The sequence below is a fragment of the Mobula hypostoma genome, chromosome 22, assembly GCF_963921235.1.
Source record: "Mobula hypostoma chromosome 22, sMobHyp1.1, whole genome shotgun sequence".
In the NCBI taxonomy this organism is placed as follows: Eukaryota; Metazoa; Chordata; class Chondrichthyes; order Myliobatiformes; family Myliobatidae; genus Mobula; species Mobula hypostoma.
In genome coordinates, this window is record NC_086118.1 from 21,833,645 (window position 1) to 21,855,828 (window position 22,184).

General features: G+C 40.9%; 1 protein-coding gene across 2 annotated transcripts in view; it reads left to right on the forward strand.

Moving 5' to 3' along the window:
- Positions 1-449: 449 nt before the first annotated feature.
- The window catches only part of LOC134360210 (E3 ubiquitin/ISG15 ligase TRIM25-like), a 56,217-nt gene continuing 34,482 nt past the window's right edge, over positions 450-22,184 (forward strand). For both annotated transcript variants that reach the window (XM_063074281.1, XM_063074282.1), the window contains exons 1-5: positions 450-538; positions 1,864-2,509; positions 18,959-19,054; positions 19,143-19,373; positions 20,183-20,354. In XM_063074281.1, the coding sequence (XP_062930351.1) occupies positions 1,940-2,509; positions 18,959-19,054; positions 19,143-19,373; positions 20,183-20,354 (1,069 nt within the window). In that variant the 5' untranslated portion in view covers positions 450-538; positions 1,864-1,939. The remainder of the gene's footprint in view (positions 539-1,863; positions 2,510-18,958; positions 19,055-19,142; positions 19,374-20,182; positions 20,355-22,184) is intronic.

Here is a 22,184-nt window from a genome sequence, read left to right on the forward strand (position 1 = left end):
GAGGCATGAGGTGGCATGTGGGGCTGGGGGAAGGGAGGGATGGGGTGGAGAGCTGAGGGGGAATGCAGGACTGAAGAGGGGAGAATCTGATGGAGGGGCTGTGGGAACTGAGAGAGGTGGGAGAAGCACCTGAGGGAGGTGATGGGCCGGAACGGGGATGGGTGGGAGAGGGAAATGGTGAAGGAGGTGCATTACTGGAAGTTTTTTTTCTGTCGGTCCTGATGAAGTGTCTCAGCCCGAAACACTTCTTTTCCATTGATGCTGCCTTGCCTGTTGAGTTCCTCCAACATTTTGTGTGTAACGTGGGTTCAATGTCCATTTACAAATCGTATGACATCGTAATGTATAAAATGATTATCTGAAAAGCATTAGACGTTTTGATATGAGTTCTTTTGGAGGGGGAGTTTATTTCTGTCTCTTTGCTGCACACTCCCAGTCAGTAGGTGGCGGTAATGCTTCTAATGCCGGTCTGCCAACCGCCATTAAACTTTACGAAAAAAGACCTGGAAGAGACTTGGCGTTTTTGGGGATCGAGGAGGTAAGGTTCCTGCCGAGCGAGAGGCCGAGGATTCCGGCACCCGACAAGTGAAACACACCGGTTTCTACGGATCCCAGCATCCGTGAAATCCCCGGTGTCTGAGGGGGGAAACAACCCGCTGGTGTCTGAGGGGAGAAACAACCCGCTGGTGTCTGAGGGGAGAAACAACCCGCTGGTGTCTGAGGGTTCCAGCGTCTGAGGGGAGAAACAACCCACCGTTGTCTGAGGGTTCCGGCGTCCGAGGGGAGAAACAACCCGGTGTCTGAGGGGAGAAACAACCCGGTGCCTGAGGGGAGAAACATCCCGCCGGTGCCTGAGGGGAGAAACATCCCGCCGGTGCCTGAGGGGAGAAACTTCCCGCCGGTGCCTGAGGGGAGAAACAACCCGCCGGTGTCTGAGGGGAGAAACTTCCCGCCGGTGCCTGAGGGGAGAAACAACCCGCCGGTGCCTGAGGGGAGAAACAACCCGCCGGTGCCTGAGGGGAGAAACATCCCGCCGGTGCCTGAGGGGAGAAACTTCCCGCCGGTGCCTGAGGGGAGAAACATCCCGCCGGTGCCTGAGGGGAGAAACATCCCGCCGGTGCCTGAGGGGAGAAACTTCCCGCCGGTGCCTGAGGGGAGAAACAACCCGCCGGTGCCTGAGGGGAGAAACTTCCCGCCGGTGCCTGAGGGGAGAAACAACCCGCCGGTGCCTGAGGGGAGAAACATCCCGCCGGTGCCTGAGGGGAGAAACTTCCCGCCGGTGCCTGAGGGGGGGAAACTTCCCGCCGGTGCCTGAGGGGAGAAACATCCCGCCGGTGCCTGAGGGGAGAAACTTCCCGCCGGTGCCTGAGGGGAGAAACAACCCGCCGGTGTCTGAGGGGAGAAACAACCCGCCGGTGTCTGAGGGGAGAAACAACCCGCCGGTGTCTGAGGGGAGAAACATCCCGCCGGTGTCTGCGGGGAGAAACTACCCGCCAGTGTCTGAGGGTTCCGGCGTCCGAGGGGAGAAACATCCCGGTGTCTGAGGTGCGGGCGTTGCAGCAAAGCCTGGTGTTTTTTTTCTTGGAGGATTGATTCTGGTGTCCCAGTGGCGAGGGGGTGCAAATCCTGGTGTCAGTGGGCCAAGGAGGTCCTGGTGTCAGAGGGCCGGGTGTGTGCGGGTCCTGGTGTCAGAGGGGGCGGGTGTGTGCGGGTCCTGGTGTCTGAAGTGAGAAAGGATGTAGATCCTGAGGGCGGGGCAATGTTTAGTGTTTGAGGAAGAGATCTCCGATTGAGGGTTGAGGAGAGCAGATCCGGGTGTTTGAGGGGCAAGAGGTGGTAATTGCTGTCTTTTCTTTTGGGCAGGGGGACAACCTGCAGCCAAGAATGAGCTGGAAGTCAAGCTAAGAGCCTGTGGCCTCCGCCCTAGTCTGGCCACACCATGGCTGTAACAAACCTCTTCTCCCTGGAGCAACAGTTGTCTTGCTCCATCTGCCTGGAGGTCTTCAGCAATCCTGTCAATCTTCCATGTGGACACACGTTTTGCCTACACTGCATCCAGAAAACTTGGGATCAGAATCCCATTGGCTCGGTCAACTTGTGCCCACAGTGCCGGGCTGCCTTCACCACCAGGCCCAATCTGCAGAAAAATATTGTCCTATGTGGGATTGTGGATGAGTTCCATAAGATGGGCCAGGCGGCAGCCAGGCTGACTTTGGCGGAGGACATCACATGCGATTCTTGTGGGTCCAAGGCAGCAAAGTCCTGTTTAGCCTGCTTGTCTACATTTTGTGAGGTCCATCTGAGGCCACATCTTGAGGACAAGGCCCTTCGAGACCACCAGCTCACTGACCCGGTCAGAGATTTGGACAGGAGAAAATGCAAAGTGCACTCAAAGTTCCTTGAGTTCTTCTGCAAGACCGATCAGATGTGCATCTGTAGTCTGTGCATCCTGCATGCACATCGGGATCACAAAATCATTACCCTGGAAGAGGAGACTGGTGAGAAAAAGGTAAGCCTCACTTATATCCCATTTAAAATGTGGAACAGTATAGTATAGGCCCTTCAGCCCATGATGTTGTGCTGACCTATATAAATCTCCTCCATGACCAATCTAACCCATCCCTCCTACACAGCCCATAACCTTCCCATTTTCTTTCATCCATATACAGGGATGCTGCCAAAAAAGAAAAAGCGAAAAAGTTTAAGACTAGCATAATCCTGTAATGCTGAAAGACCAATAAGTCAAACAGGGTTAGGGCAGCATGATAGTGTGGTGATAAGCACAGCACTTTACAGTACTGTTGACCAAGGTTCAATTCCTGCCGCTGCTTGTAAGGACTCTGTACGCAATCCTTGTGACTGTGTGGGTTTCCCCTGGGTGCTCCAATTCCCGCCCCCCCCCCCACAGTCTAAAGATTGGTTAATTGGTCATTGTAAATTGTCCTGTGATTAGGCTAGGATTAAACAGAGGGTTGCTCACTGGTGCGGCTCGAAGGGCCTGCTCTGTGCTTTATCTCAATAAGTAAATAAAAAGGTTTATCTCAAGAAATATTGAGGATTGGATAGTGAAATGTAAACAGGCAAGGTCTTCGGAGTATCAAAGGCCTTCTGAAAGTCCAAGTACACACGATCAACTGATTCTTCTTTGTCAATCCTACATGTTATTCTTTCAAAGAATTCAAAAAGATTCGTCAGGCAAGATTTTCCCTTGAGGAAACCATGGACTATTTTAACGTGAGCCTCCAAGTACCCCAAAACCACATCCTTAACTATCAACTCCCAACATCTTCCCAACCACTGAGGGCAGACTAATTGGCCTATAGTTTCCTTTCTTCTGCCTCTCTCCCTTCTTGAAGAGTGGAGTGACATTTGCAGTCTTCCGAAACCATTCGAGGTTCTAGTGATTCTTGAAAGATCATTACTAATTCCTCCAAGATCTCTTCAGCCAGCTCTTTCAGAACTTTGGGATGTACACCATCTGGTCTAGGTGACTTATCTACATTCAGACCTTTCAGTTTCCCAAGAATTTTCTCTCTAATAATGGTAACTTCACACACTTCATGACCCTTGAGACCTGGAGCTTTCACCATGCTGCTATTGACTTCCACAGTGAAGACTGATGCAAAATACTTATTCATTTCGTCCACCATTTTCTTGTCCCCCATTACTACCTCTCCAGTATCGTTTTCCAGCATTTAATATCCACTCTTGCCTCTTTTATACATTTTATATATCTGAAGAAACTTTTGATATCTTTAATGTTATTGGCTAGCTTACTTTTGTATTCCATCTTTACCTTAATGATTTTTTTTCGTTGTCTTTTATTTTTAAAAGCTTCCCAATCCTCTAACTTTTCACAATCTTTGCTCTATTAAATGCCCTCTCTTTGGCTTTTATGTTGGCCACAGTTGTGTCATATTGCCTTTAGAATACTTCCTCTTTGGGATGTATATATTCTGTGCCTTAATTACTTCCAGAAATTCCAGCCATTGTTGCTCTGCCATCATCCCTGCCAGTGTTCTTTTCCAGTCAATTCTGGCCTTTCTTATGCCTCTGTAATCCCTTTTACTGCACTGTTTTACTGATACATCTGACTTCAGCTTCTCTTCAAATTGCGGGGTGAATTCAATCATGTTATGATCACTTTCCCCGAAGACTTCTTTTAAATTCAGCACTCTAATCAATTCTGGTTCATTGCACAACACCCAATCTAGAATTACTGATTCTCTCCTGGGCTCAACCACAAGCTGCTGTAAAAAGTCAGCTCGTAGGCATTCTAGAAATTTTCGCTCTTGGAATCCAGCACCAACCTGATTTTCCCAAACCACCTTCATACTGAAGTCCCCCTTGACTATTGAAACATTGCCCTTTGGCATGCATTTTCTATCTCTTGTTGTAATTTGTAGGCTATATCCTTACTACTGTTTGAGGGTTTGTATATAACTCCCATGAAGGTCTTTATACCTCTGCAGTTTCTTAGCTCTAACCACTATGATTCAATATCTTCTGACCCCATGTCACATATTTCTAATAATTTGATTTCATTTTTTCACCAACAGAACATTATCCTCTCTGTCTTTTCGACACAATGTGTATCCTTGGACATTGGTTTGCAGCCAAAATCATCTTTCAGCCACGATTTAGTGATGCCTTCAACATCATTCATGTCTTACATAGTTTTCGTTTTCCTTGATTAAATTCATCACCTCTCTCAACATCCAAAGTTCTTTTACATTTCCATCCTTGTTCTTTCTTCTGTTTGGAACATACCTGTCCTGCACTCTGCATTTGGTCTTCAAACACCCTCCATGTGTCGGATGTGGACTTGCCCAAAATCAGCTGATCCCAGTTAACTCTCCCTAGTTGCTGCTGAATGCTCTTGTAATTTGTCCTGCTCCAAATTAATACTGTCCCACAAGATCTATACTTATCCTCATCTATAACTTTCTTAAACCTCAAGGAGTGTGGTCACTGTTCTCTCACTGTTCAGCCAGCCAGCCTTATTACCCAAGACCAGGTCCAATACAGCCCTCCTCTTGGTGGAGTTAAGAAACCCTCTTTGATGCATCTAACAAATTCTGCCCCATCTAAACCTCTTGCACTAAGAAGATATCAGTTTATTGTAGGGAAATTGAAGTGCTCCATGACAATTACCCTGTTTTTTTTTTACCTTCCCTTAATCTGCCTGGACATCTCTTCCTCAATGTTCCTGTGACTATCGGGAGGTGTTGGGGGGGTCGGGGGGGGGGCGAAGGATCTGTAGTACAATCCCATCAGAGCGATTGCAACCCTGGGATATTAGCACCCATTCCTGTTGCTCTCAACCAAGGCTCTGTAATGGCCACAACATTATAGTTCTGCGTACTGATCTATGCTCTAAGTTCATCACCTTTACCCATAAAACTCCTAGCATTAAAATAGACAAACTTCAAGCTATCCATCTCATCTTATCTGTTACTTTGCTCCTGCTTGTTTTTACCGGCCCTGATATCTACCATCCTCTCCTTCCCTCCACTTTCTGACCTGATGCTCTGGTTCCCATCCCCCTGCCAAACTAGTTTAAACCTTCCTGAGTAGCACTGTGAACCTTCCAGGTTATTGGTTCCTCTTGTACAGGTCTCCCTGAACGAGAAGAGGTTTCAATGATCTAAGAACCTGAAACTCTGTCCCCTGCACCAGTCCCTTAGCCACTCATTCATCTGTATTGCCATCCTGTTCCTGCTCTGACTAGCACGTGGCAAGGAAATAATCCAGAGGTTACTACCTTGAAGGCCCTGCTGTTCAACCTCTTTGCTAACTCCCTACACTTCCTGCACGGGACTGCTTCCCTCTTTCTACCTATGTCATTGCTGCCAATGTGCACCATGACTTCCAGCTGCTCACCTTCCTTCTTGAGAACCTACTGCGGCTGCTGTGAGGCCTCCTGGACCCTAGCTCATGGGAGGCAACACACCATCCTGGCTTCTCCTTGGTGGCCACAGAATCTGTTGACTGTCCCTGTTACTATCAAGTCTCCTATTAATATTGCTCTGCCTGACTTTACCCAACCCTGCTGAGCCTCAAGAGTCGGCCACAGTGCCACAGGCCTGGCTGCTGCTGCTGTGTGCTGATCGGTCATCTCCCCCGCCCCCAGCAGTATCCAAAGGGGTATGCTTATTCCTGAGGGGAATGGATACAGGGCAACTCTGCACTGACTGCTTACTCTCCTTACTTCAGCAAGCTGTTATATTTTCCAGCAGAATATTGTTTTCCAAGAAATAGTTCTTGACTTCTTCAAAAACCTTTAGGTCTTTGGTATCTGTCTTAAGCTTTCAGGTTAAAGGCATTTCCTCACTGGCCTGATCATCATTCAGAAGCCTAACATATGTCATCAGACAGGCTTCAGTATTATGTAATGTGATTTCGTCAATTTGCAGGGCAAACTTCTTACCGTTGTGCAACTAGTAGTTTCTCCACATCATCTAACATTTCATCAATACTCCTCGATACTGATGAGTTGCTCAAAGGGATGGCTTAAATAGTTTCATTTACACTCTGATTCCTAGCAGTAGAAATTACAACAGAGGCTGCAGACAGAATCAATATATTATATTGATTACTTATATGATATTATAAATTTATATTATGTGGATTGCCAGCTTTTGCAATTCAGTTTGAAATCTCATCAGATGCAAGTAAGCCTCTATCTTGGCTGCCTTTTCACTGAACATTTGCTGTACTGTCGGCCCTGATTGAAAATTATCAAGTAGTTTTTTGAAGTTGTTTGTCTTGAGCTTATGCACTTCCTCACTTTACATGACCGCATGCTTTCATTTGAAAGTGTAGTCATACGAATCAGACACAGTGGCATCGTTTTGTCCCATGGGGATGGAATAAAACCACAGGCAAGGTAATCAATGGAATATTGCTGATATTTTTCTTTGCTGCAGGACCCATGAGTAATCTGATATTAAAAAAATTAAAGAAGTGTATGTGCTCACGTGTGTGTGCGCATGTGTGTATACGCACATAGTAACAACAACACAATTGTGTGAGTAGGCTCTGCCAAAAACTAGTAAACATTGAAGAATTGTAATAAGTGCAACCTCACGTGAAAATGTATCTATTGAATATGCATGTGAAAATAAAACTTACCTTTTAGGTAGCTCTTAGATACATGTTGTAAATATTTTTTAAAATTTCCATTTTTAAAAAATGCTATTATATATGCAAATATAAGCACTGCCCCAGATAGACTGGAAAGATCTTAACTCTGTTAAGAATTGGGAGAGGTTGAACTGCTCTAGGCGCCAAGCTGATTTGGAGAATGGTTTCTTTGGCAGCGAAATCTAGGCCCGAAGCAAATTGCTGGGCAGTGTGTTCTAGGCCCAGAGCGATTTGCCACAGCGGCGTGCAGGTCCTGATACGAGGTATGATTCACTGTTCGGACAATTTAAACACCGGCGCGGATAGACTGGGGGCTCCCCTCTTCATGATGTTTTTTTTTAATATAATTTTTATTGAGTTTTCAAAAAGAATGCATGAAAAGATAAAATCTACCCTCCCCCCTCCCCTTAACCCACCCCCCCATATATATAGTCCTACCTAAAAAGAAAAAAAAAGAGAGAAAAAAGAAAAGAACCGCCTGGATGTTGGAAGGTTTCCACATGCTCCATGGGATTCCAAATAAATTTGGTATAATTATTCGTTACTTTCCCCAAGGGACCAAGGTCTTTATCGGAGCACTTAAATATGCCATCCTATCTTTTGTAAATAAGGGCGCCAAATATTCAAAAATGTTACATATTTATCTCTCAAATTATAAGTAATTTTTTCGAGTGGAATAGAGCTAGCCATTTCATTATTCCAACGATCCATACTTAAATACGAATCAGATTTCCAAGTAACTGCTATAGTCTTCTTAGCTATTGCCAATGCAATTTTTATAAATTCTTTCTGATATTTATTCAATTTAAGTTTCGGTTTTATCTCTTCAATATCACCTAATAGAAATAATACAGGGTTATGTGGAAGTTGAGTTCCAGTAATTTGTTCCAATAAGACTCTTAAATTTATCCAAAAGGGTTGAATTTTAAAACAAGACCAAGTAGAATGTAAAAAAGTACCAATTTCTTGATTACACCGAAAGCATTTATCAGATAGATTTGAATTTAATCTATTTATTTTTTGTGGTGTAATATATAATTGGTGTAAAAAATTAAATTGTACTAATCTAAGTCGAACATTTATTGTATTTGTCATACTGTCAAGACAGAGTCTTGACCAATTTGTTTCATCAATATTAATATTCAAATCTGTTTCCCATTTTTGCTTTGACTTATGGGTTCTTTGTTTAATTGTCTGTTCTTGAATCAAATTATACATACAAGAAATAAATTTTTTAATTTTCTCTTTTTGAATTAAAATTTCAATTTCATTAGGTTTTGGCAAAAACATTGTTTGACCCAGCTTACCTTTTAAGTAAGCCCTTAATTGAAAGTAACAAAAGAAAGTATTATTAGATATTTTATATTTATCCTTTAATTGTTCAAATGACATCAATATACCTCGTTCAAAACAATCTCCTATAAATTTAATCCTTTTTTGGTACCAATTATATAAAAGTTGGTTGTCCATTGTAAAAGGAATAAGTCTGTTTTGAAACAAAGGTCTCCTTGCTAATAGAGATTTCTGTGTTTCATTATCATCATTTATCTTATTCCATAAATCAATCAAATGTGTTAATATAGGAGATTCTTTCTTTTCCCGTATCCATTTAGATTCCCATTTATATATAAGATCTTCAGGTCTATTTTCTCCTATCTTATCTAGTTCTATTTTAATCCATGCTGGTTTTTGATCATCGAAGAAAGATGCAATAAATCTAAGTGATTTGCTTTATAATAGTTTTTAAAGTTTGGAAGTTGTAACCCTCCTAACCCAAATTTACATGTCAATTTTTCCAATGATATTCTTGACATTTTACCTTTCCAAAGAAATTTTCTCACACATTTATTTAACTCTTGAAAAAATTTCTGTGGCAATTGTATTGGTAACGTTTGAAACAAATACTGTAATCTAGGAAATATATTCATTTTTACAACATTGACTCTACCTACTAATGTTATTGGTAGTATCATCCATTTGTCAAAATCTTCTTGAATTTTTTTCAACAGTGGTAAATAATTAAATTTATATAAATTCTTTACATCATTATCAAGTCTTATACCTAAATACTTTATACCATTTACCGGCCATCTAAATTGGGTTACTAATCGACATTGACTATAGTCTCCTTTAGTAAGAGGTAAAATTTCACTTTTATCCCAATTTATTTTGTAACCTGATACCTTCCCATATTCATCCAATCTAGAAGATAGTTTATGTAATGAATGTTGTGGGTTTGTTAAATAGATCAAAACATCATCGGCAAAAAGATTAATTTTATATTCCTCCTGATTAACTCTAAAACCCATAATATCTGGATCAATTCTGATTAGTTCTGCTAATGGCTCTATCGCCAGTACAAATAAAGCAGGTGATAATGGACAACCTTGTCTAGTTGACCTTTTTAACTGGAATGGTGTTGAAATTTGAGAATTTGTCACTACTTTAGCTTTAGGGTTAGAATTTAAAGTTTTAATCCAATTTATAAAAGATGTTCCTAACCCATATTTTTCTAATACTTTAAATTAAAAATCCCATTCTAATCTATCAAATACTTTTTCTGCATCCAAAGCTACTACTATACTCTTCTCATCCCTTTTTTGTGACAAATGAATTATACTGAGTAGCCGGGTTACATTATCTGCCAATTGTCTATTTTCAATAAATCCTGTTTGATCCATATGTATTAATTTTGGTAAATATTTAGATAATCTATTCGATAAAATTTTTGCTATTATTTTATAATCCGTATTCAATAAAGAAATAGGCCTGTATGATGTTGGTTTCATAGGGTCTCTGTCTTTTTTTGGCAATACTATTACAATCGCTGTTGAAAAAGATTCTGGAAGTTTATGTATTTTTTCTGCTTGACGTATTAGTTCCATAAAAAGAGGAAATAATAAATCTTTAAATTTTTTATAAAATTCAGGTGGAAAACCATCTTCTCCTGGAGATTTATTACTTTGGAGTGATCCTAAAGCTTCTTCAACTTCTTTTAATGTAAAAGGCATATCTAATCCCTTCTGTTCTTCCAAATTCAATTTTGGAAGAGAAATTTGTGATAAAAACCTTTCTATCTCATTAACATCATTTTGGGATTCTGATTGATATAATTCAGAATAGAAATTTTTAAAAGTTTCATTTATTTCAAGAGGTTTATAAGATATTTTATTTGCCCTTGTTCTAATTGCATTTATTGTTTTGGAAGCTGTTTTCTGTTTTCAACTGCTAGGCAAGAATTTTATGTGCTCTCTCACCTAACTCATAATACCTTTGTTTAGTTCTTATAATTGCTTTTTCCGTTCTATATGTCTGAAGCGTAGTATATTGTAACTTCTTTTTAACAAGTTGTCTTCGTTTTTCTTCTGACATATATTTTTGAGATTCTTTTTCTATTTTTGTAATCTCTTTTTCCAATTGATCTAGTTCTGCCATATATTCTTTCTTAATTTTAGACGTATAACTTATTATCTGGCCCCTAAGATATGCTTTCATTGCATCCCATAATATAAATTTATCATCCACTGAATGAAAATTTGTATCCAAAAAAAATTGAATCTGCTTTTTCATAAAGTCACAGAAATCTTGACGTTTTAATAATGTTGAATTAAATCTCCATCTATAAGCCACTTCTTCCTTATCAGCCATTATTATTGTCATTAATAAAGGGGAATGATCTGATAATATTCTTGCTTTATATTCCATATTTTTCACTCTGTGTTGAATATGCATTGATAATAGAAACAAATCTATCCTTGAGTAAGTTTTATGTCTATGGGAGTAGAACGAATAGTCTCTTTCTTTAGGATTGATTCTTCTCCATATATCAATCAAATTTAAATCCTTCAATGATAAAGTTAAATTTACTACCTTCGATTTTATAACAGCCTTGGATGATCTATCTAAGACTGGGTCTAAGCAAAAATTAAAGTCTCCTTCAATTAATATTTTTTCATGTGCATCCGCCAAATTCAGAAAAGCTTCTTGTATGAATTTTGCATCATTTTCGTTTGGTGCATAAATATTCATAAAAGTCCATAATTCAGAAAAAAGTTGACAATGTATAATCACATATCTCCCCGCAGAATCAGTTATTACATTTTGTATTCTAATTGGTAACGTTTTATTGATCAAAATTGCTACTCCCATCGCTTTTGAATTAAATGAAGCCGCAACAACACTTCCTACCCAATCTCTCTTTAGTTTCTGATGTTCTGTTTCTGTTAGGTGCATTTCCTGTAAAAAAGCTAAATCTATCTTCATTTTTTTAATATCTGTTAAGATTCTTTTTCTTTTCACTGGTCCATTAAGCCCATTAACATTAAAACTCAAAAAATTCAATAAATTAGTCATTATTCTTAACAAAGTTACTCCAATCTAAAACATTACTTATCTTCTCAACTCTCATAGTTCCTTGGGGAATCTCTTTAAACTTCACCATGTTGCTATGTGTTTCCCTCCCAACCTTCCAGGCAAAAAGAAAAGAAAAGATAGAAAGAATACAAAAAAAGAAAAAACAAAATACCCCCCCACTAATGTTGTGAATGAAAAGATACACAACACTACCCCCCTCCATTTTACGGGTCGTGGCAAAAGCCACGCTTGCACACATGATTAGCGTAGCAATCGATCAGTGCTTCTTCCAGATCCCCCGCAACAAAAAAAATTATATATATATAGGCAAAATTAATGTTACTATTCCCAAATAATATTCCTCCAGTTTTAACCTTTCTTACCCCCCCTCGTATAATTAATGATATATTTATACATTCATCCATCCAGCTTCAAAAATCCAACAAGTCCATTCTTTAACCCAATCTTCATCTTCAATCTATCTCGCTCCCCTGGATTTGTTCTTGTATCTGGTGAATATTCAGAGAATCTCGCACAAACTGCTCTGCTTTCTGGTAGTCATCAAAAAATGTTTTTTCTCCACCAGGCAAAAAAATCTTCAAGGTTGCAGGATAACGCAGTATAAATTGATAACCATGATCCCATAGGGTTTTTTTCACTGGATTAAATTTCTTCCTTCTCTTCAAAAGTTCATAACTTATATCAGGGTAGAAAAAAACTTTGTTCCCTTTAATTATCAATGGCCCTTTTCTATCCTTGGCAGCTCGAGCAGCTGCCTGTAGAATGCTTTCCTTGTCTTGAAATCTTAAGAATTTTATTAAAATCGATCGTGGATATTGGTCATCTTTTGGTTTTGGTCTTAGAGCTCTATGTGCCCACTCAATTTCAATTGGTCGAACCTCCTCTTCCATTTGCAAAACATCCAGGATCCATTTTTGAAAAAATTCTATTGGTTTTTCGCCCTCCGTACCTTCTTTAAGACCAACAATTTTAATATTATTACGTCTACTGAAATTTTCCAACATGTCCACTTTCTCCAAGAGTCGATTTCTTTACGAGTTCCAGACAAGCAAATCATTTTCTGTTTTTTCCACTCTATCATTCATATGCCCCATTGCTCTTTCCATCTTTTGAAGCTTCTTATCCATTTTGTCCTGTCTTTCCATAACTTTATTATAGCACATCTTCGTATCTCTAAGCTCTTCTCTTACTTTTCTTAGTTCAGCCGTTAATTGCAATATAGCCTCTCTTATGTCTCTATCATCTCCTTTACTTCCAATCGCTTCCAATTCTTCCTCCTCTTCTTCATCTGTGTTCTCTGCAGAATCCAATTCTGACTCTGAGTCATTTTCAATTGCAGTGGCTGTCGGTTCTTGTAGTTTGCGTTGTGTCGATTTGCGCATGCGCATTTCCGGTGCCTTCTTCGAAGAACCTGTTACCACCGCCATTGCTCCCTGTTCTACCGAAGGAGATCCAACCTGAGTCCGAGGCTCCATCGTTGCAGTAGGCCCTTTTTTCTTCCCCTCTCGCGGCTGCTTCGCAACAGCAGACTTCTTTTGTTGCGGTTTAGGAGGCATATCGTAAAGTAGTTTTACAAAGTTTATAAATAATTTTCAGAAAATATTTATTAACTTTGTTTTGTTTAAACGGTACTTTACTAATTTGTTGCGGGAGAGCTGGATTTACACGTCTCAATCTCACGTCATCACGTGACACCCCTTCATGATGTTGATGCTGTGAGACTGGACCCGGCTGCCATGCTTTGTGTCTGCGAACTTTGCGACGATTTGCCCCACCAGTATGGTGAGCTGAATACAGAGGCCTTGGCCTAGTCCAGGCTGTTCCGGGAATTTGGATCTATTCAATTTGGTTTGGAACGTTGTTGTTGCTTGCTTGTATTGTTTGCATGTTTTGTGCTTTTTTTCCCTCCTTTTCTGTGCATTGGGGTTTGGACTTTATTTTTTTATTAGGTTCTTTTGGGTCTTTTCCTTTGTAGCTGCCTATAAGAGTCAAGTCTCAAGGTTGTATAATTTTTACGTTCTTTGATAATAAACGTACTTTGAAGCTATGAATTCTATGCGGCAATAAAGAGTGTGTACTCACCAAGTAAAGCGAATTGAACTCCCTTTCAAAATATGATAAGTATCAGGGATTTAATGTAAGTTGTGGTGGTAGATACTGATGCAGTGGTTGACTTTATGCGTTCTCGCCTCTACAGCTTAGCTGTTTCTGACAGTGACCCCACTGCATTAACTGTAGCCTTCATGTCATGTTTTATAAGTCTTAACACGCATGGGTCAGTGGAAGGCAAACAGAACTAGCCTCCTGCTGCACGCTTGCTGATTGGCCTTGCCCGATCTTCAGTCTTTTTATGATGGTCATAATGGTTTTAATTAGATTAAAACTACAACATGAGCCATGCCAGGCTTTCCATATAATCCCTTCTGATAAAGTCTTTGATATGGAAACAAAATAACTTCTGTCATCGTTTCAGTTGGAATTAGATGTGGATGTTTCTGTATTAATATGTAGTTATCTATAACAAAGTAATGGTAATCACTGTTGGGTCATGCCTGGCTGTTCACTGTCTAACCAGTGATATGGGGGCGGATGTGAAGCGGGGCACAGTAAGCCATTCTGGAGGGTGTGAGTGGTGATTAATTTCCTCCCCCTCCCTTCCCCCATCCCAGTTTCACTCTGCCCCCTCCTCCAGCTGCCTATCACCTCCCTCGTGGTTCTGCCCCTACTACTACCCATTGTGCTTTCCCTTATTCCTCCTTCACCTTTCCTGCCTATCACCTCCCTGCTTCCCCTCCCCCACCCCTTTATCTTTCCCCTTACTGGTTTTTCACCTGGAACCTACCAGCCTTCTCCTTCCCACCCTCCCCCTACCTTCTTTATAGGGCCTCTGCCCCTTCCCCCTACAGTCCTGACGAAGGGTCTCGGCCCGAAACATTGACTGTTTATTTCCACGGATGCTGCCCGACCTGCTGAGTTCCTCCGGCGTTTTGTGTGTGGTCAAGTAGGAGCAGACATAACTATTGACATGCACCACCCCTTCCCCACATACTTAGGCTAAGCTGTTTTTCTGCCTTTAACATCAACTAGCATATTTTCCCATTCATTTCATTCTGGGTTCAAACTAAATTACATATGTTCATTTATTTCTTACTTGTATATTTCAGTAATATTTCATTAAAACTGTAAACTTACCGTGGCCCATTCATTAACTCCTATGGCCCCTACGAAACCTGGCATGGCTCGCTGGGGCCCACATTGATAACCACTGACCTAGGTCACTTACTCGGCCTTTTCTCTTCAAGCTTGTTATACCTTTGGTTCTAACTTTTCAAGTATAAGTTTTATAATCAAATACATGATTCCAGGCAGCTCAGCACCTTTAGCTTCTGCCTGTTCTTGCCTGTTGAGCCAAAGCCTCCCATTTCAACAATTGCCATTTCCACAATAGCTGAACTGCTTAATCCTAACTACTTTCTATTGAGCCTTGCTAAGTTACTAATAACCTGAGCAATCTTCTGCTCCACAAAAAGTCCCGGCATGCCCAGCTCGCTTTTTAAAACCATTGTGTAAAGTCCACAAAGAACTGTCTCCAACACTCTCTGTATCTCCTGCTCTGCAGAAAGTATTGAGAAGCCGTGCTTGCTTTTTAAAATTGACGCACAAAGCCCACAAGGAACTGTCTCCAACCCTCTGCAATCTCCCGCTCCGCAGAATGTCCCAACAATCCCCAAGTGCTTTTTAAAACTGGTGTGTAAAGTCCACTAGGAACTCTCTCCATCTCCTCCCATATCCCAGAAATATGCCCTTTGTTAAATTAACAAGTGACTATAAATTATTCTCAGTGAGGGTGGGTGCCAGGGAATTACGGGAATTTGTTAGAGATATGTAAGTGAACACAGTGCCTATTAAAAAGTATTCATCTCCCTCGGAAGTTTTCATGTTTTATTGTTTTACTACATTGAATCACAGTGGATTTAATTTGGCTTTTTTGTCACTGATCAGAAAAAGACTCTTTCGTGTCATAGTGAAAACAGGTCTCTACAAAGTGATCTGAATTAATTACAGACATAAAACACTAAATAATTGATTGCATAAGTATATATCCTCTTTAATATTACACACCAATTCATCACTGCTGCAGCCAGTTGGTTTTAGAAGTCATATAATTAGTGATTAGAGATCAGTTTTGTGCAGTCAAGGTATTTCAATGATTATCGTAAAAATATGCATCTGGAAGGTCCAATTGCTGGTGAGTCAGTATCCTGGCCAAAACTACATCATGAAGACAAAAGAACACTTGAAGCAACTCTGTAAAGGTTATTAAAAGTATGGGTCAGAAGAGGGATACAAAAAGAATTCCAAGTCATTGAATACAGTTAATTCAATCAGCAAGCTGTGGAAAGGATATGGCACAGCTGTAAATCTGCCAAGGCCGTCCTCAAAAATGGAGTGACCGTGCAGGAAGGGGAATAGTGAGGGAGGCCATCAAGAGACCTATGACAACTCTGGAGGAGTAACAAGCTGCAGTGGCTGAGATGGGAGAGACCGCAGACAACAACTGTTGCCCAGGTGCTTCACTAGTCACAGCTTTATGGGGAAAGTGGGAAAGAGAAAGCCACTGTTGAAAGAAACTCACATGAAATCTGGGCTAGAGTTTTCCAGAAGGCATGTGGGAGACTCTGAAGTTAGCTGGAAGAAGGTTCTATGGTCTGATGAAACCAAAATTGAGCTTTTTAGCCACCAGACTAAATGCTATGTTTGATGTAAGCCAAGCACCGCACATCATCAAAAATACACCATCCCTACTGTGAAGCATGCTGTGGCTATAATCATGCTTCACTGCAGCAGGCTCTGGAAAGTTTGTGAAGGTAGAAGGTAAAAAATAAATGGAGGAAAATACAGGGAAATCCTGGAGGAAAACCTGATGCAGTCTGCAAGAGAACTGCAACTTGGGAGAAGATTTGTTTTCCATCAAGACAATGACCCCAAGCATAAAGCCAAAGCTACACAGGAATGGCGTAAAAACAACAAAGATGATGTCCTGGAGTGGCTGAGTCAGAGTCTTGACCTGAATTCAATTGAGAATTTGTGGCTGGACTTGAAAAGGGTTATTCACTCATGATCCCCATGCAATCTAACAGAGCTTGAGCAGTTTTGTAAAGAAGAAAGGGGCAAAAATTGCAGTGTCCAGATGTGTAAAGCTGATAGAGACCTATCCACACAGACTCAAGGCTGAAATTGCTTCTGAAGGTGCACCTGCTAAATGCTGACATGAAGGGGGTAAGTAAATAAGCAATTAATTATTTTGTGTTTAATAATTGTAATAAATTTAGACCAGTTTGTAGAAATCTGTTTTCACTTTGATGCAGAAGAGTCATTTCTATTGATCAGTGTCAAAAAAGCCGAACTAAATCCACTGTGATTCAATGTTGTAAAACAATAAAACATGAAAACTTCTGGGGGGGGGTGTTGTGGGTTAATACTTTTATAGGCACTGTAGGTTACAGAGAAATTAGTGGGGAATTGGATTGGTAAAAGAAAAATTTATTATCGACATATGTATATATAATAGTACCATATACTACCTTGAAATTCATTTTCTTGCAAGTATTTACAGATAAAGAAATACAACAGAGTTTATGAAAAACTATACATAAAGATGAGATTGCTCAGAGCTAATGTAGATTTGATTGGCTTAGTGGCTTCCTTTGCCATAAAGAAATACACATGCACAACTTGGATGTCTGTGACCATTTGTATTCCTCATTCAGTTTCAGGCTATGTCCATACTAGACCGGATAAATCCGTAACTGAAGCTTTTTCTCTTCGTTTTGACCCTCTGTCCACATTGAAATGGCGTTTTCCGCCCCTGAAAACAGAGCTTTTTAGAAACGCTCTCCAGCGTGAATAAATCTGAAAATGCCTAAAATCCAGCGTAGTGTGTAACCGGCTATTTTTAAAACCGCTGTCATGACGTGCCGGAACAAATGAACGCAACCTCCAAAACCACAACAATATCTGACAATAGACGTGTAACAGCCTAATGTAACATTGTGTGGAAATACAAGATAACGCTGATGCAGACATGTTTTATACAATTAACAAGGTGCTTTATTAATGTATTACTTGTGCAAACATTCAGTAGATGCAATTGTCACTTTTGCCCAGTAACTTGTTTTATGCATATGTTAAATACAGCAAAATAATACACAAAGACATGGCAAAAGTAAAGGCAAACAAATGAGGTAACAGCAAATTTCACTTTTGCCCAGTAACAAGCCTTATTGCATTTAGTTGTAGCTGTCGTCCCTTTCATCAGTGAAGAAACTACGGTTGTAGGAAATGTTTCTGGACAAACGCGCACCAAGTCTTTCGTTTGGCAATTTCCTTTTAAGTTTTTCTAGTCTGTAACTGGACAAACGCGCACCAAGTATACCATTTCCTCTTCGCTTGTTTTCTGTGTGTCCTGCGCGTTCCCAGTTGGAGGAGATTCGCCCAAATAATCCGTTTTAATGTGGACAGAGGTATTTTCAAAAAGGCCTGGTGTGGATGCCTGTTGTTTTTTCGCGAAACCGGCGTTTTCAAAATTATCCAGTCTAGTGTGGACGTAGCAGTTTTATCCGAACCATTCATGTGTCTCCCTGTCTGTCCACCCTGTGCTAACTCCACCATCTTAAACTATTTGTTTTCATCCATTCTACATCCCTACCTTCTGAGCTCTGACTCCTCCATCACAACCTTCTCCTGGCTACAACAGAGGCTTCTTTGGACCTGCAGATGCCACTCTCCTAACATCTCTGAGCTGGTTCCATTGCTCATTACCCTTCCCTTATTACCAAGCACCCTGTCTCCACCCTCCTCTTTCCCTAACTCAGCTCTGTTTGCCTAGTTTTTTCCCCTCTTTCATTTCTAGTTATGCACTATGAGTGTCTTTCTCAACACTACTTCTCACTTGTATATTCTGGGTATCGGAGAGGAGGCCTCGATGCAGGGTCTCAGCCTGTAGTATTGGTCATCCATTCTGCTGCTTGCTGCTCTGAGTTCTTCCACCACTTTGCTTTTTGCTTCAGTTTCCAGCATCTGCAGCTGCTCATGTCTCCAACACCTTTGAAAACATATTTGGATCACTCATTTTCACTAGCAAAAAAGTACAGTGCTTAGTTATTTAAAGCCCTTCACTGAGTGAGCAAATGGCCTAACCCAGTACAATAAGAAATTTGAGCGATGTTTCCTTCAACTGTTTCCATGCACTTTGTGTGACTCGTATGGTAATTAGATCATTGAAAGCTGCATCGTTCAAAAGAAAAACAAAGGGTCATTGCAGCTTTTATTTAGTGAGTTCATTGTGATTTAAGACTAATATATTTAAATTGACATCTTTTGGCACATTTATTGCGTTTAGATAAATACTAAAAATGTGATTATACTCTCTATTCAGAATCTTCTTCAGGAAGAAAAACTAAGAAGGCAAAACCAAATTGAAGATATTAATATAGCAATTCTTAAATTAAAGGACAATATCACTTCTATCAAAGTGAGTATCAGTTAAAAGTATAGTAGTAGTTCTGTTCCTTGTTTCTGTTCTGAGTGTACCTATTTGCAATCTTCCATTCCTTAATCAGGAAACAACGTGTCGGGTGAGATCTGACATTGACAAACACTTTGATGATCTGATCAACTGCATTAAAGAGTCGCAGAACATTGTAACGAACATCATTGACAGTGAGGAGGCTGTTGCCTTGGCACAAACTGACAGCATCCAGAGTTGGCTGAGCCGGAGGTGCATTGGACTAAAGCGGAAAACTGATGAAATAGACCAGCTCTTGAAGTCTGATGGCATTCAACTCTTAAGGGTAGGCAAAATCCTGATGGGACAGTGATCTGAAATGAATGCTTAGTGACCAAATAACTAAGGAATCTGAAGGCGGATGCCTTTCTGAAGAGCATGCATTTGAGTGCATGCCTGTATCACTAGGCTGATGGGGAAGCTTCTTGTGTATCATGTTCATACCCAGATAGCTTTATAGAAGCTTGGATACCTTTTAGCCTCTTAAGTTACAAAGCACTTCTAGTAGATTGGCTGGAACTCCTCATACAAACTTCCTCCCCCCACTCCATATTCAGCAAGTCTGCTCTGTTGGTCTCATTAGATTAAATATGGAATTTGGATGGATATTATCTTGTGTAACCAAATGTTAACTATGCTGCCAAACTTGCTGAGTTCCTGCGGCATTTTATGTGTGTTGAGGGAGAAGTGATCCTTATTTCTGTTTAAGTAGATGTTTGTTGCATGCCTGTGGATCCTGAATCAAGTTGTTCCAGTCTGTCTATTAGAAAATACCCTTTAATTATCATCTAGAATCCTCCTATAATTGGAAAATCTTCTGCTTTAAGAAACTCTGTCCAGGCAGCATGTGCAATGATGTTGCTACTCATTTATTGAGCTAGTGCCCACACTTCTCTTTAATGGGAGGTCCACTTTCTAACATCAAGGATGGGAAAATGAGTGGAGCAACAAGACAAACCAGTTAGCCCGTGTGATCACTTTTAGTTGTTAATGAATCTGGGGAGAAAAAGAAGCATTCATTGTTCACAACTGGAAATTGTGCAACTTGTATAAGAGTAAGTGATGTCTTAAATCTTGTGATGTTGTGCTTTGTAGGAGTTTCAAACTCTGGAAGAAATGGAGACAGATCAGGTTTTACCCACATTGGACACTGATATTGATAAACAGCTCTCCAATTTAAAGAGCATAATTGTCGAGCTGACTAAAGATATTACGGCGCAGCTGCGCAGAGCCTGTCATGAGAAGCTGCCTGCAAGTAAAGAAAATGGTATTACCTTTTTATTCTCATATTTTCCCAATCTCTTTCTCCTCGGAAGGTGTTGATTGCGTTCCATGAGCCTTCCAATAAGGACGACCAGTCCCCATGTTGAGTGTTGGCAGATTACAGTCAAATCTATTTCGTTCGCAGTGATCTTTCAATCCCTCACCCCTGGAACACTAGAACACCACAGCACAGTACAGGCCCTTCGGCCCTCGATGTTGTATCGACCCATATATTCCTTTAAAAAAAGTACTAAACCCACACTACCCCATAACCCTCTATTTTTCTTTCATCCATGTGCCTGTCCAAGAGGCTCTTAAATACCCCTAATTTTTAGCCTCCTCCACCATTCCTGGCAAGTCATTCCAGGTACCCACAACCCTCTGTGTAAAAAAAAACACACACAACAACAACAACAACAACAACAACAAGTTACCTCTGATGTCTCCCCTAAATTTCCCTCCATTAACTTTGTACATATGCCCTCTGGTGTTTGCTGTTTGTGCCCTGGGAAACAGGTACTGGTTATCCACCCTATCTATGCCTCTCATAATCTTGTAGACCTCTATCAAGTCCCCTCATCCTTCTACGTTCCAAAGAAAAAAGTCCCAGCTCTGCTAACCTTGCCTCATAAGACTTGTTTTCCAGTCCAGGCAACATCCTGGTAAATCTCCTCTGCACCCCCTCCATAGCTTCCACATCCTTCCTATAATGAGGTGACCAGAACTGAACACACAAGTGGTCTCACCAGAGGTTTGTAGAGTTGCAACATGACCTCTCTACTCTTGAACTCAATCCCCCAATTAATGAATCCTAGCATCCCATAGGCCTTTTTAACTATCCTATCAACCTGTGCAGCGACCTTGAGGGATGTATGGATTTGAACCCCAAGGTCCTTCTGTTCATCCACACTCTTAAGTAACCGACCATTAACCCTGTACTCAGCCTTCTGATTTGTCCTTCCAAAATGCATCACCTCACACTTACCCAGATTGAACTCCATCTGTCACTTTTCTGCCCAACTCTGCATCCTGTCTATATCTTCTTGTAACCTTCGACAACCTACAGCTCCATCCACAACTCCTCCAATCTTCGTGTCATCCGCAAACTTACTCACCCATCCTTTCACCTCATCATCCAGGTCATTTATAAAAATCACAAAGAGCAGGGGTTCCAGGACAGATCCTTGCGGCACTCCACTAAGTCACTGACCTCCAGGCAGAATACTTTCCTTCCACTACTACCCTCTGCTTTCTTCCTGCAAGCCAATCTTTTATCCAAATAGCCAAGGTTCCACTGATCCCATGCCTCATGACTTTCTGGATGAGTCTCTCATGGGGGATCTTGTAAATCCCTTGCTAAAATCCATATAGACCACATCCATTGCCCTATCCTCATCAATTTCTTTTGTTACCTCTTCAAAAAACTCAATTAGGTTCGTGAGGCACAACCTTCCCTTCACAAAGCCATGTTGACTATCCTTGAGTAGACTGTACTTCTCCAAATGCTTGTAGACCCTATCCTTAAGAATCCTTTCCACTACTTTGCAGACCACCGACGGAAGACTCACCGGTCTATAATTCCCAGGATTCTCCCTATTACCTTTTTTAAACAAGGGAACTACATTTGCCATTCTCCAATCCTCCGGCACCTCCCCTGCAGCCAAAGAGGATTCAAAGATCTTAGCTACCTCTCCAGCTATCTCTTCTCTCACTTCCCACAGCAACCTGGGGTATATCACGTCCGGCCCTGGGGAATTATCAACCTTGATGTTTTTAAGAAGATCCAACACTTTTTCCTTAATCTCCACATTGTCCAGCACACAGGCCTGTTCTA